The following is a 15,905-nucleotide window of genomic DNA, read 5'->3' as shown; positions in this document are numbered from 1 at the left end:
CGCAGTGGAATTCAATTTTAGCCAGTAGTATAATAGATGGATAGTGATCTAGTACGGACTGCAATTTATAGACAAGATTTCGTGCTGTAATTAAAACTGTACTGTTTCGCGGCGATCTCCGTTTCGAATCACGTACGTCGTAGGAATTTGGGAATTCGTCTGTTTTAAACTCCGAGGAAATCAAAAGCAAACGAATGTCTCACGAGACACGACAAATTTTCACGAAGACCATAGGCGTTGTGCCCGTTCAGTATCGTGTCGCAAATTTAAGAATAACCAACACCACCGAATGAAAAATTCGTTATACGATAAAGGCATAACGTCTATTTTCGAATTGAAGGTAAAACGAGATGCAAATGTAGCGAGTTGCATTAATTCCAAAATATTACCGGCAAGTGGACGAGCTATGCTTTACCACGTGCCACAGACGATCGGCAATCGTATAAAATGTTGTCAAAATTGGAAATCTCGAGATTAGATCTATCGGTAACTTATTTGTATTGGCGCTCGATCGAATACCGAATGTCGAGGGAATTCGATGCGAAAAGTAAAATTACGAAGGGAAACTGAGAAGAACTGGCGAGAAGTAACACACTGGCCCGACTAGAACGTAACGAGCATGAATATTCGCGATTATTCTGTAAATCGGAATTGGACAATTTGTAAATTGTAATTCGAAAGGAAGAAAGGCGCCGCCGCGATTCGAGAGGTCATTCGGATAGCGATGTCTCTCGTTAACGTCGCATCGATATCTCTCACAGGGTCCTTATCCGATCCCGACGTCGAAATCCGATAACAAAGGACAAGTCAATTCGTGGAGCATCGTCGCTTATAATACGTTCCTCGCGCCATTGTCTCGATGAAATAAAGAGCGGAGGAGACTTTTTCTATCAGGCCAGCGACAAACGTATCTCAGCAGCGTCTCATCAACGAGCATGCTCGGTCTCTCTCTCGTTGCTTCTCCGTTGGTCAGTCGATTTCTCTTCGTCTCGATGGAATGTTTGCAGAAGCCTGTGGGCTTGTGCTGGTCCCGCCCGCGCCACGGCGTGCGACATACCACGGAGACGAGACGAGTCGAGCCGGGCCGAGAGTCCTCGTCTAGCGGAGTCGCCTTCTCCACTCCTGGCGTAGTCTACCTCTCTCTATTTCACGGCTACCTTGGAGATAAGAGCGCCACGGAATAACGGCTCTTTATTATATACGGTAATAGGCGAACTTCAAGCCTGGAACTTAACCGTGCCGCCCATTTTCCGCTGGATAAGATGCTTCCTTTTCCTCGACGTTGCGAGCTTCATACTGTCTCCTCCTGTATACCGACTTTCGGCCCCTCTATACTTTGCTTTCAGACGGTCTCCTCCTCGCCATCGTGCCAGCTATGTAAGCACCTATGTACATACATACTTTGAAAATTCAAACCGCATCACCGTTATTTATTATACGCGTCGCGTGTGTTAACACGTACGTCCGATGGAAATTTTTTCTAATTTCCAACGGATATTTCCGATATTCCAGAAGCCGTCTCGTAATTAGCGCTCATTCGTAAAACGTTCAGAGGGGAGCGACGTCCGAACATTTGTCTAATATGATTCCGTGTATGATTTTTACAACACCATATACATAACAGAGTAACGGAAATGAATAAAATATGTAGATACTTCATGTATATACATAAGCGTGTACGAAAGATAACGTATTCGAAGGATCTACGGCTTTCGTACTAGCCAAGCATCGACTCGGCCCGAAGTCGGTTTTCATGTAGATTGGAATCGCCTGACCCTTACGATGCCTTGGCGTAAAATGGTCCGCTCGAATCGAACCGCAGGAAATAAATAATAATTCGCTCGTTCTTTTCTGCTATCTTTACGCCGCGCCGTTAAAATACGCAACGAGCAATTAAGATTGCACGCTTTTCTATTATTCTACGTAACTTTTCTAATCCATTTTTCTGTGACTTACCATCGTTTACCTGATATCTCTGTTTGCTGGAGAAAGAAACGTACATCCGCGTATCGAGCTTATTAAAATACGTAGCAAAGTGAAATCGCTTTTCCGAAATTGATGCAACGAGGAGCATATTCCGTGTAAATGCTACTTTGATGGCGACTAGGCTGCTACGTGCGTATGCTCCTGTGTGATTACGTTTGTTTCTGCATACAGTTCTGCGTTTCAGTGGCAAGACAAAGGTAAGACCGAGTCGTCTGTCGTGACTCGTGCTAGCAAAGCAAATTGAAGCGTAAAATCGGTAGATGCACTGAATCAAACTGCTTTAGGAAACTATTGCCAAAATGCAATCACGGATGACCAAACCCGTGCGTTATCGTATACGAAATCGAAGCTGCGCGTATACCGGTAGATTAGATTTCCATTTGAAAATCGATCTCTTCATTCGCTGTCTCATCGATAGTTATCTTTCCATGAAATGATAGCGAGAAAATTTTTAACTTGGTAGTCTGCGTTTTACTTTCTTTATCAACTTTTGTCGAATCGTTGTCTTTTTCCGAAATTTTATCTCGAACGAGATACGATCAAATTGTTTCATCGAGAATGTTTTCTTTCTTGAATTACGCCTGCAACTAAACTTTTCTATCTAAACAATCGTATCGTTTGTCGCTTATTCGTAAAAAAATATCTGCCAACGAAATATACGACAAAGTTTTAATCGCTTGAACTATGAGTTTGCCAACTTTAATGTGATTATCGGTAAGTACAATACGACATACAGTCCGACTTTGCTATAGTTTTACATAGTACTTCTTGCTTCTTTATCCTCGCACTACTCTCAACCACGTATTCTCCGAATACATATGTCGATATGAAAAGAATTATTTGCACGAAGATAACGTTATTATACGGTGAGCCGTACGTAGCACGCTTCCCTACAAAACGAACGAAAAGAAACGAATTTTCTCTTTATTTGCGTATTCTCACATTTCATTCGATCGCTATGAAAGTAGGAAAGAAAGAAAGAACTGAAAAATCTTTGCACTTTGACTAAAAGTGATATTACTACGATACCGTACCGTTCGAACGGAGCAGCTGATTTTTCAAACTGATATTCCGATCGTATCGTACGATGTCAACCACGAACCTCGGATCGACCATTAGGTCAAACGCAGTTACGGTTAAATACGACGCGATGTTGGCGATCCTAAAATCACGCCGCACGAATTTCGAAACACGTACCACTCTGCTGTCGTAACGAAAATGCGCGAAGCAGATAATTCCTTCTTTGAAAACATTGCACAGAGATCGAAAACGAAAACAAGGGCAACAGATAGAGGCGGAAGCGTTTGGTGACACGCATGCTGAACCCCCGGAGAGACTCCTTCAACTTCTCTTTCGTCAGGTAAATTAGGCTTACTGTCTAGAATGGGACAAGACTCGTGCAATGAATTAATTAACTGATACGAACTTAAGCACACCCGCGAGCTATACAGACAGATATTGTTAACCGACCGGAGAGTGCGAGGAGAAGGATAAGATTAGATGGGGAAGATTAAAACGGGAGGTACACCAATTTCGTCCTGCGCGCTACGACCCTCGTAATTAAAGCGTAGAAAATCCCGTGCATGTTATCGTTAATAATTCAATTTGTTAATATCTCGAGTGTCGCATACGTCCGTGATAACTCGAGGAATTTTAAAATATATCGTTTGACTATAGCGGAGCGTGGAACTGTACAGATTCGACTCTACGTTTTACGATGTTCGTTACAAGTAACGTAAGTTATCTTTTGCGAAAACTTCGAAGCGAAGTTGAAAATAAGAAAGATTCTTCCGCTCGACGTTAATGGATGCCGTTCTGACGGACATTCGAGCAATCCATCTTTAAGTAAGAATAAGGAACCGGCTACTTTAGCAGACGGAACGAATGAATTCAATTAACTTTGAGAAAAGCCGGAAGAAAATAACGACGTCCGTCGTATGACCGTGGAAGAGTAACGCAACGACGAGAAATGAAAATTTTCCAAATGGAAGAGAAAACGTAAGGCCGGACGAAGATAAAACGAAGAAAGGAAGGGAAAAGGATTTTTACACGTTTAGGGGAAAAAATCCATCGCGTGTACAATTGTTTTTAAAGCGCGGAGGAAATCTGGCCCATATTTCCTTCCTAAAGCGGTTCAGTGTGCCAGCTTGGCATAACCCCTGCCCGATATCGAAAATATCGGGTCGATCCTAACCTCGGTGCGTATATACATCGCATACATACTTCGCGCAACGTTCTCGCTGCTTCGATGCTACTTGGAACGCGTTACAAGTTTCTCCTTTAGGAATTAACGTTCAACCATCCCGAGATTGTTCTCGCTTTCATCTCTCCGGATTTATTTTAGTTAAAACATAGCCTGTCGTTGAAACACTGGCACTTGTGGTATCGTTTAGCTGAAAAACTGTAGATTTATTTTCGTTGGTTGGTTATCCGATTATTCTAACAGCGGACACGCGTCTTGCTTTCACGAAAACCATCGGATGACATTACGTAACGAATGAACGTTATATAGCTGCTGGAAATTAGATCGAATTAATTTGAATTTCATTCGGCCAAAGTGATTTATCAGAGGTTATTTAGCGTCGCACCGTTGCGTATCAGAATTTCGTACGAAGGGACCGACGGAGATAAAACAAAGCATCGGCCGCGAGTGAATGCGCCGTTTGTCAGGTCTATAGGAGACTGAAACATTGGTGCAAGTAAAATAACGTCTTCGACTCGTTCTGGACTCGAATTTTGACGATTTCTGACGAAGCAGCACTCTCGATCTGTTAAACTTTCCCACCATTCTCTCTTGTGTAATTCGGCGAACGCTGCAAATACTTGGTCGGAATCTAGAACGCGAGAATTGTATCTATTGATCTCTTTCTTTCCCTCTTTAGGTCTCTCCGCTCTTCTTTCCTCGCTTTCCTCTCTTTTTTTTTATTCATTCTCCCACGATGCGACGACAAATTATAAAATAGCAAAGTTCCTCGTCATCGCTATATCCTATTATCATCGAAGTCTTTTCAATTTCAGAATTAACGATTCGTTTGCGAATTCGCGGGCTTCCCAAGAGGGTATATAATAGAAGAGCGTGCAAACGTAGGTGTGCAGCGCAAAATACGAGTCTCGGATGGTTCTATCTTTCGGCGAGCACGTTTTTCGTGGACTCGACGTTCTACGAGTAACGCGCGAAGTTCTCGAGACTGTTCTCGTAACTTGACGCAAACTCGACGAAAGTGTATCTTTTTTCAATAAGGAATCGCCGATCGTTACACGAAGTAGTAGTTACGTATGTCGAGAAAATTGGATTCGCAAGCGACGTGTAAATGTTTTCTTTTACAAATGGACCGCGCTGTACCGGGCGAAGCTGACAAGCACCGATAGTCCTTTTAAATCTGGTCGAACGTACAGATTTCATGAAAATCGATGCAGTTCGTACAATTGCATAGAATTGTAAATGCGCGATGAAAACACGATCTTATTTTAAGTTGCACGAGCGACATCGTCACGTAAATTAAGGCCAGTTTCACACGGAGATATTCGTATCGCGATACACGTATCGCAAGCCGCGTACCGTGTGAATATCGCCATTTGTTTTAATGTTTCGTCTGTCGTCTTTATACGAAAAATATCGCGATGCTGCGTCTTGCGAGGATCATCGTGTGAACACTTCCATTCACATGTACATGTACGTTTTATACATATTTCAGATCTTTCGTTGTTTATTTTCAAATTTATTTGGGCAACCGTTAAATTTAATCCTCGCGTTATACTTATAATAACAGATGCTACTATCGTCGATAGTGGTTTTCGGTAAGATAGGTCAGTTAGATATCACGCGATAAATTCGACTGGCATAAAGGCCAACGAGAAAATGCTCGCCAGTCGGCTTCCTCCGTGCTGGCACACAGCCGTGAGTGAAATTCACGAGCGTATCGACTATTCGTCGATGTTTTGTTCTAGCATGAACAAACGTAAAAATTGCGTAGAAACTCGGAGCAACGGTTTTACATCGAATGGAAAATTATGCTGGTCGGTTTCTAGACTCTAGACGAACCGTACTAGACCAAACTCGCCACTGTTGCGGCGAATGCATCCGTGTTTCCATGTAAGTATGTGCCTACAACACGAACAAATACACGTTTCTATATAGTTCCGTAACAGTTGTCACGCGTTTTGATCCATCGACTACCACGTAGCACAAGCGCAAGTAATACCGTATGCCACGTACGAAACACGCTTTCAAGTACGAGCAGTTCGCCACACGAATTTTCCGTTCGACGTAAAAAGCTATTTTTTGAAGTTTCTAAACGCGTACAAGACGTTACCACTTTCTGCCGCGAAGAAACGATTCGTTGGAGAAAATGAAAAGTTGTGGCGTTTGTCGATAGTACGAGTTAGAAGTCGAAGGAAGTTGGTCGAATTAACAGCCAATGTTTGATAAACGATGAATTTCTTTTGGGGAAGAAACGCGCAGACTATTCGACACTTTTGAAATATACAGGTGGATCTGGCATAGACGGATCCGCACATTCGCATTTTCTGTCCGGTGAAACTCTGGTGGAACGGCAGTCGCTGAACGAACATGTAAATAAAAGCGATCTTGCGGTAGTTAACTTGGAGAATATTTGTGGAATTTTTAGAACACGGCCGAAAATTCTTTGAAAACTGTCCTCGATACTTTTCATATTTTAATCGAATTGAATTGAAATCGGATAATAATCGTAGCGAAAATGCACGCGACGACAAATTTTCTGTTATCGCTTATAAATTGCAGATTATCTGGAAACGAAAATCAAGAACTCGTGGTAAAGTTTGCTCGAGCGAGATTTTTCTAGCGGCAGCTCAGGGCTTCGCGTTCTCGCCATTTCGTTGAACTATATTCCTTCTAATTTATAAGCGGTTTCATACTTTTTTACACGTCCATCGAGCCATACCACTATACTCTTCCCTACAACTGTTGTCGCCATTACAATTGCGAGCTGAGGAACCTAAGTTCGCGAGAAACAGGGCCGAAAGCGTTCCTTAACTGCTGCGAAAGGACGAAGAAGAAAACGCGGAAGAAGGATAACCGGACGTCGCAGAAACGAGAGAAACGGAGAAAAGGGGAAAAAAAGAAAGAAAAGCAGAAAAAAGAAGAAAAAAGGAGAAAGAAAAAGAGAAAAAGAAAAAAGAGAAGAAGAAAAAGGAAAAGAAGAAGAAGAAGAAGAAGAAGAAGAAGAGGAAGAAGAGGCGGAGTAGGAGGAAGAAGCAAGGTTGAATGCACAATACCGGAGGAAAAGTAAGAGAGATGGCGAGAAAGAGAAGAAGCATGGAGGAAGAAGAGAACGAAAGGAGCGAAGGAGGAAAAAGGGTGGTGGCTGGGTGGGCAAACGGGGTGATATATAAGCAAGCTATAGACACGCGACACAGGTAAGCGCGCACGCGCGCTCACGCATACTTGGCCAGGAAGGAAACACGTACAGGTATCGTGTAACGGTGTTGGCGGTGGCATAGAGGAGTTCGGAGAGGCTGCACGGGGCGGCTGCGTGCTTGAAGCTCAAGCGGCGCTCGCGCAATGTAGTCCCTCGGCTATCCTTGACGCGGGAGCATCGTCGTTTCGAAACAACCGCGACCTTCTGCCGTCGCGCGCTTTCCGTGAAAACGTCAAACATCCGACACGCTGTTCGTCGCAAGATCTTATCCGAAACGTCGAAATTCCGATAGACAGACGCGCAGAATCGGTGGTTTCCGTCGCACCGCTGTGATCGCGATCGCGTCGTCCTTGCTCGTCCGTTACTCGTATCGCAGGACTTTTAACGCGTACCGCATCGCTCGACAGGGATACATCCGCGCGATTCCGGAATACGTTTGCGAACCGCCGATACAAATCGATCCACGAGATGTGTTGTGGTGACGTAACCGGTGACTTGTGATCCCCCTTCTTCGGTGTGACCAGTCAATGGGACATGGATGCAGTCCTGACGAGGACACAGTGGTTTATGCGACGCGCGTTTAGCCTTGGATGCATTGCGTTCGAAACGCTCGTCTCTACCGTTTCCATACGCGCCCAATTTTTGAACGAACAAACGTCACTCGGACTGTGACTCTCAAGGATGGAACATCGTCGAACCGCTTCGAGCAACACGAGTTGAAATAAAAATATTCGACTCGTTACAGAGTTTAGAGTTTAGAACGTCACAGGCAACCGGATTAAGGCATTTACCGTTAGATACTTGTAAACCGGTAGAAGATTTCGATACTTTGAACGTCGAAGATGTTCGAAACGCGCTGAAAATCTATCGTGGCTTGCCGTGGCATACTGCAAGTCGGTCACGAATTTCTGGCTCGGAGGTCGAGACCGAACTTCTGGCGAACAATCGGCTGGTCTGCATAAAAGACTCGTAACACTGCCGGAGCTTCGTGAACGAAACTGGGTGACGTACGGTTATCGTTGGTGGGCCGATCGAACTTGGCACGAACGTCGTTCCGTCACGTTTCACGCTGAATGGAGCGACCAGGATCTCGACGTGCAGCACGTACGTCTCGTCACGACTAAATTTTCTCTGCCCCCGCGGTAGAAAAATTCCTTGGATCTTCGAATCGAAGCTGCGACGGTACTTCCGACCAAGCATCTAGCAAGAGCGAACATTGCCGATCTATTATGAAAGCGATAAATCTTGAGAAGGCTCGACAGCTGTTCCAGCTGAACTTATCGCCCCAAAGATTCTTCGATTTTTAATCGTTGAAAATCCGTCGCGTCGAAGCGAAGCGAAACGGAGCGAAGCGGTAATTCACGCGCGTACTCCACACAACGAAACGTTCGAGTGATTTTTACGCGTAGTCGATTAAAAAGGGTGTCGTTTTGCCTATCGCGCGAAACCATTTTTTTTTCTTCTTGCAATCTCATAGCACGGCATCGAAGTTGCAAAGGTGTTGGTGAATCGGAAACAGTCTTCGCCGCTTGTTTATCCGAGCGTTTCTGTGACACAGTTTCTCGTTCGGTATCTGTTCGCTCGCGCTATGTGACGGCGTGAGAAATCTGTGGTCAGATTTTTCTCCTTCGCGCGTTTCGTGTCTCTGGAAAATGTTCGCGTCGAACAAACAGGATAATTAAATTTCGATTAAGAGGCGAACAAATTGACGGAAAAGAAGCGATAGGCGATTTGGGAGAATGCAGCGGTACGGCGGTGCACTGGGTGAAATCGCGAGAAAGAATGATCGATGGAATGTCTAACGCGTCAGGGAAATTACTTTAACGAGTGCCGCCTAATGCATCGCGAACGACTTTGCGGTGGTGAATGCGGTGAGAGGCATAAAGGCGTCCGATCTGAGACGAGTACAAACTAATGCTACACCAGCCTCGAACGAGACGAAATACTCCAGCCGTTAATTACATTCATTAGCGGTTCGCGCGCTATAACGCTGTAACGTTCGCGTAGCGTTACATTTTCTGCCGCAGCTCTGCCGCGGAGAATAACTTGCTCGTGAATTCCTACGTATCCGAAGCAGCACCGTGGTGCGGAGCTTTTTGTTCTCCAAAAGGGGAGGAGAGAAACACCGAACCAACGAGCCAAGAAAAAAACGAGTAAATTCGGTCAAGTTGCAGCAGCACCGAAAACATACAGTTGCAGCACTGCAGAAAGCGACTGTGTGACTTCGTCGAGCCGTGTTCGGCATTGTTCGTAACGAAAAGATAAATCGAACGCGTCAGTGACGTCTGAAAGATCGTAGGGGTCATCGACGTTATCGAAGATCATGCCACTGTAGAAGAATAACGCGTGGCGGGAGAAAAAAAGGATCTTGAGAAGCGATCGTGCACGGACAACGATTGATCGGTCCTCGAGGAAAGGCCGCGTAAAATGTCACCGCGATCGAAAAACTATCAGTGCTAGCAAACTATCGCCGGTAAGGATGCGCTATTCGGTGAAACGATTGAAATGCGTGTGAGATAGTATATCAATATGTGAAAGAACCTCGTCGAGGAAAAGCGATGTCTACTTCTCTTCCCATACTCGTCTGTTTTATCATTTCTTTTGGTAAGTAGAAACTCGAACGACCCTGTCGTCGCGCGATTCTTTCGTAACGCGGTTCTCCGTAACACAGTTTCGGAACAGTCGCGAAAGACGGGCAACTTCGCGATCGAGCACGCGGCATAATTGGCGAAATTTATTATTGTACGAATCGACGTCCCCGGTAATCGAGATTTTAATAACGTCACGAGAGCGTTCGTCGCGTAACGAATTTCTGCTTGTTGGCCGGTATCTTGCTGGAAATATTTGCATTTCAAATTTCGGCCGAATCGAGCGATTTAAAATTGATACGAAACCAGAGGAGCGGCTTCCTTCCATCCCGCATATCCGTTCCTTCCATTCTTCTTACCAAGTGCTAATAATTTGAACGCGTTAGAACGAATAAGCAATTCTTTCCATTTAATGTAAGACGAACGCTTGCCGTTTGAATTGCAAATCGATCGTTTTTCTACCGACTGACCCAGTATCTTGTATTATTCATGATATTCCTTTCCATCCCTGCCACACTTTGACACAACGTTTCAGGCCGCGCGAGCTCGCGCGCGTCAGGGTGGAGCTCTCCTATATCTTTCGGTTCGATTGGATTTGATGAACTCCAGCCTGACTGATAGGGAGATGAGATTGTACTTCCGTACCAGAGCCACAGCTACACCTAACCCTCTATTCAACCGTCTATTTAATTTCGAACGTACTTACCAACGAGTATTTCCATCTCTCGCGTTTCTAAGCGTCTCCGACCGAACCCCATCTTCTACTATGTTCGGTTTACGCACTTTCAACGACGAGTACGCGTTTCGTCGATTACTTTATTCCACCGCGAAGAATATTCCCACGTTGAATATCCTTTTAATTGGCGAATAATATATCTGTCATAGCGAAATTATTCCTCTACTACCGCTTTAAAATCACTTTTCAAATCAATTTTAATCGCCCAATTTTCTACTTTGTATCCGTGATCGTTTAAAACTGTATCGCAGCTTCGTTCCGTTGCGTTTTCACTCGAGAGAGGAAGAGAATAACAGTCGTGGTTCCTCTCTCGGCTTATTTCTTTTTAATTGCTTTAAAAGTTAAGAACGTCGTCTGTAATAAGTAATAAGCTACTTTGTAGTACACTTCGTAGTAAACGTTTCGCGTTCCTTCTTGGAATTTGTCATCGGGTTAGGTTATACAATCGTCCAAGGCGTCGTGCGGAAGAAAGTTTATACGTATTCCGTGTTAAGAAGAGAAAGAAACGCTTGAGCGATTTAACGCGCAAATAACAACTTCTCGTATATCTTTGACCGTATTTTCTTTTCTTCTCGAACCTCGCGTCGTGATTCTCACTGTAGAGTTAGTTTCGTGGAAAGCTGCAACGGTTTTTCTTCGCCAACTAACATCGCCGTGAACGTAAAAAACCCGCAATAATCGCTACAACTGTACCAAGAGAACGCTCGATCGTTCTCTGTTAACTTTTCGCTATTCGACATGTGAACTATCCTTTGACGAGCGAAGCAAAACGTACTACGTACTACAAACCTACTACGCACGATGTTCGAAGATTACAAAAATTTGCGGCGTTCATCCATAGTCATAACGTAACTCGTCTTACGATAATACCGGACCATGATCGACGCTTTCTCGGTATAAATATCAGTTCTACTCTCGCAATGTCGACCAACTTCGCGCGTACGAAATCTCTTTAATTTCTACCGTATGTTTTTAAGGACGCAAGCAATTTTTGTCGACGACGAAAACGAAAAGTTACCGAGTAATACGGAGATATATAGTTTAGAATCGAAAGAAATCGTAGTTAGTCGAGTCCGTAAATCTTCGACGGTTCGACTTTTCCATTATCCGCCACACGGATGTAAAAAAAACACCATATCCTGAAAAAATATGCCGGATAAATGGCGGTATACATAATTGTTGAAACTAAACCAACTCGGCCGACCGAATAAACGACCAATGCGAGATTTCAAGCGCACGAAATGGTTGGCCAGAGCGCGAAACACGCATTTGTTTGTCTTTCTGTGTGTCGCAAGCTAACCAAAGAATGCCAAATTAGTTGGCAGCGAGCGATCGATCGCTCGCAACAGTCGCAACGCGTTTCCAGGTAAACGGTTTATATCGTATCAGTTCCGGTGTTGATGGGAATTCGTTAGAATCTGACCGGACACGATTTGGCTTCCTCGCGGCCATCGAACCGAAAGCCGTGATTCCAACTTTCCTCGATACCGCCCCTGTTTTCCCGATAAAGCGATTCCAATTATTCCAAGTAAAATTCTTGATTCGATGTCTGGCTCGGTGGCGCTACTTAAGCAGAACGATCGCGCAGCTATCCGATCTCGTGGCGCACCGTGATTTAATCGTAATTGAATTCATTCCTAAAAGGACAATCTTCAGGTTTTCGAATGCTGTTTTTCACCGTTTTATCTCCGTGCTTCCTTCCAGTTGAAAATCGACCAGCCATTGCCTTGCTTGTTTTCCTGCTTTCGGTCTTGTTTGTTATCGTTTGTTTATCCGCTACCGCACGACCGCGTGCCGTATCTCGGAAACGAAAAATCGACCATTGAACTCGTCGCGGTTAAAAATCTCGTCTCTCAGTCAGATTCCGTTGCTTTCGCGGACATTATATACATGTGGAAAAAGAATCGAAGTTACCAACGTTTTCCTGATGTTCGAGCGAAAGACGATGCGCTAGTGCGACGATAAAACGCGTTGCTGGAAAGATATCGGAAGAAAGAGACGGATACGTGAATAAATCGGTCGGTCGACCGATCCGCGGAGGATAGGGGAAAAAGCCGGAAAGACGAAAGATCGCTGGCTCGATCCGGGCGATATCGCGCGATTCGTTCGGAGTCATTTTGTTTAATCTAGGCGGATTATGAGGACGATGAAACCGAGCTGTCGGATTCGCTTTGATCGTTCATCCATAGAACGAATCGGAGGCAGTGAATCGACGATACAAGCTAGACTACGAGGCGTTTATAGGACGATCGGTACCGTAGAACCATCCCACTCGCATTTATGACGTGACGCTACGAAACGTAAAACGACGCGCGTAATTCCGGCCGTACCGTGCCGCCGTGCCGGCTCCACGCAGCCTCGGTTTACCGTCGGATTTTGCCAGCATGGTTTGCCACTTAACCTAACCGGTTCAAGATTCGTCCGGACAAAGTGGCGCGTTAACGAAAATAATGATTCTCCGTATCGTCCCTGCTCGACGCAAACGCTGCTGGATTAAAGTAGCCGGCGAGCCGTACACGATCGATAGAAAATAGCGATTTGTAGAGGATCAAGCCAGATACGAACGTGCTTTCTCCTTCGAATACGCTTCCTCGCTATACGTGTAGTTGTCGTCCGTATGGACGTGTGTTTCGCGTTGATACCGAGCCGGTTAATCGATTCTCTCCAGAAGCTTCGTAAGTTGCTCCATTGGTAAAAGAGAACGCTCGATAATGTTTGATTCGAGCGCGTTCCTCGTTCGATATATCTACATATTGTACGTGTGTAATCGCCGTAACGATCGATCGTTTCATCTGCGATATTTTATTCGACGAGAAAACGAAACCTTGGACGATTCTCACGCAAGAGTAGCGTCAACAGACCGATTTTGTCTACTCTGACAGCTCCTACACCGTTCATCTCCGTATTAGTAGTTTTCGACGAGAATTCCAGTCGATACGTTCGTTCGTTTGCTTCCCATTACCCGTCTCGGTGTCGGTCGTTCAACGTCGACGAGCGAAAAAGGCTTGATCGGCATTTTGGCTAATTTTTGCTTTCCCCTAATCCGCTTCAACGGTTACACGCATAGAAACGAAGTAACGTCAAACCTGGCAAAATCCAGGACGCGTTATCGTAGCTGCGCAAATTATACGCTCTTATCTTGTCATCGATTAAATTCTATTCCTTATTAGCTCAGCTAGAGTCAGCTATCGTTACCGATAATATCGACATGTCGCGTATCGATCGTTCGTACCTTCTTCGAACTTGTTACATACTTGTTACGTGTTGCCAAATATTGGACGATCGGTTACAACAGGTAGATTGCAACGTACAACCCGGATAAGTCGAGGTTAAAGTAGTTTATTTCGTGAAGATAGTTCGTAATGATTGATGTTCGTGTTTGGCGAATAAACGCAAAATACGTGGAACACTGACTTTCTCTAGGAAAATGTAAAAACCAATTTGCCAAATAATAAAATATCGATAAAGAGTATCATTGCAGCGCGTAGTAAGGTAAAAGCATGGTTGACTCGCGATGTAAGAAGACGCGAGAACCTCTCAGGAAAATGCGACACACATTTTCTTTCGAGGTACAAGAAATTCGATTTATATATGCCTTGACTGAGGTAAAACGAGCTTTGCAAAATGGATCTTAGTCGAGATAGGTGCTTTTCAGTGGTCCTTACGCCATAACTTTACGTAGGCAATTTGAACCACGAACGAGTCAAGTGGCGTTTTATCTTGTTTTATCGATTAGAAACGCCAGATCGTTTAAAACTACGCGTCCTCTCTTGTCAGTTTGAAAAAAGTATCGCACTTCGGCCAAATCTATGGAGCGAACCTTCGTTTTTAAATTAATTAAACGCCGAAAGGAACGGCGAAATAAACAGAAACGGGTTGTACCGGATAAGATCGAAAGTTGGACGAGATAAAAGTTGACTGGAACGGTGATAAAGCGTACATTCGGATGGAAGGGATAATAGAAACGGTGGGACGGAGTAGGACCGAACGAAATAAGATCCTACGGTGAGCGACCAGACTATCCGATGTCCCTCATCGTCGAGAAAGAACTCCGTGGTAGTTAGCCGTGATGGGCCAGCACCATCCAACGAGATTCAAATAATTTTATTACGAAGCCAGAGCAAAGTCATCCGCTGGGTCTCTTAGTCTTTTAGAACGTTCCCGATGTTCTTCGAAAGTTCCAGCTCGAGAATGACAGAGACGCGACATCTTATGTGGTGACCGAGAGAAAATTCGCGTCTCGAAGTGCCTGTTTTCTCGGAAACTTGCCTGGCTCTGTACCAGTTACTTATTCGACCATCTTGCGATATCAGATTTTTTTCGTTTCGGATGACGTTCGAGCGGAAAATCGGTCGTTCTGTTTGTCGTATCCGGTCGTGATTGGGGTTTTACGACTGTCGGTTACGTTCGAGTCGCATCTGTCCATATTTCTTGGCTTCTTCCAGACGATATAAATTAGAAGAAGCGAAACTGTAAACAACGCATTGAAATATAACAAATTTGGCGATCGATGATCAGTGTGCAAATGTCACGCCACCAACGATGTTAACGAAATACATTGATTTTATTTTGTATGCTTGCAAATTTTAGAGAGACAGTTATTTTTCGTGCAAGATATTCTTCTTCTTACGAAAGTATTTTCGGCAGAGTCGCGAAAGAAAGAAGAAACGTCGGTTGGAAAAAAAGGACATGGACCAAAGAGAGGAACAAAGATGGATTAGTAGATTCGAGAGCAAAATTAATTTCCGGGAGAGCCTCCGGGATATAGATTATCCGATACTGGCTGTGAACTTATTTGACCCCTTTTCGGCGGAAAGACCGTAGAATACAAGCTACGCTGCTCGAACGTACGGCTTTTCCGCTCAAGAAAAATCTTTCGAAATGAATGCATTTGCCCGTTACGCGAGAACCCCGTGTAAATGATGCTTTTAACGGGGAAAAAGTGGGGAAAATTTAATGCAACCAAAATGTTCCATGCTAGGTTGGCTACTTTGGCATTTCCGAATTTGGCATTACCGAGAGTGCAGCGGAAATATCGTTTTTCACTTGGAAAATTGGAATTAACGGAATATCGAAATGGACAGTTACGAAAACAATTTAACGTTAAAATCGGTTTAAGTAAGCGAAAACGTTTTGTGTTGTGTTGGTAGGCGGAAAGGTGAAAGAGCGAGAAGAGATCGAATCCTCTGAGAGTGC

General features: G+C 44.4%; 1 protein-coding gene across 3 annotated transcripts in view; it reads left to right on the top strand.

Annotated features, from left to right (window-relative positions):
* Window positions 1-15,905, top strand: part of LOC117160075 (zwei Ig domain protein zig-8) — a 138,436-nt gene that overhangs the window by 106,455 nt on the left and 16,076 nt on the right. Inside the window, exon 1 of one of the 3 annotated variants that reach the window (XM_033340498.2) lies at window positions 7,533-9,989. The exons of the other annotated variants lie outside the window; for them this stretch is intronic. Coding sequence (XP_033196389.1) covers window positions 9,944-9,989 — 46 coding nt within the window. The 5' untranslated portion in view covers window positions 7,533-9,943. Of the gene's footprint in view, window positions 1-7,532; window positions 9,990-15,905 lie in introns of those variants that run through there. 3 annotated transcript variants of the gene reach the window in all.

This window comes from Bombus vancouverensis, chromosome 2 (genome assembly GCF_051014615.1).
Source record: "Bombus vancouverensis nearcticus chromosome 2, iyBomVanc1_principal, whole genome shotgun sequence".
In the NCBI taxonomy this organism is placed as follows: Eukaryota; Metazoa; Arthropoda; class Insecta; order Hymenoptera; family Apidae; genus Bombus; species Bombus vancouverensis.
This window is presented reverse-complemented; position numbering and strand designations above follow the sequence as displayed.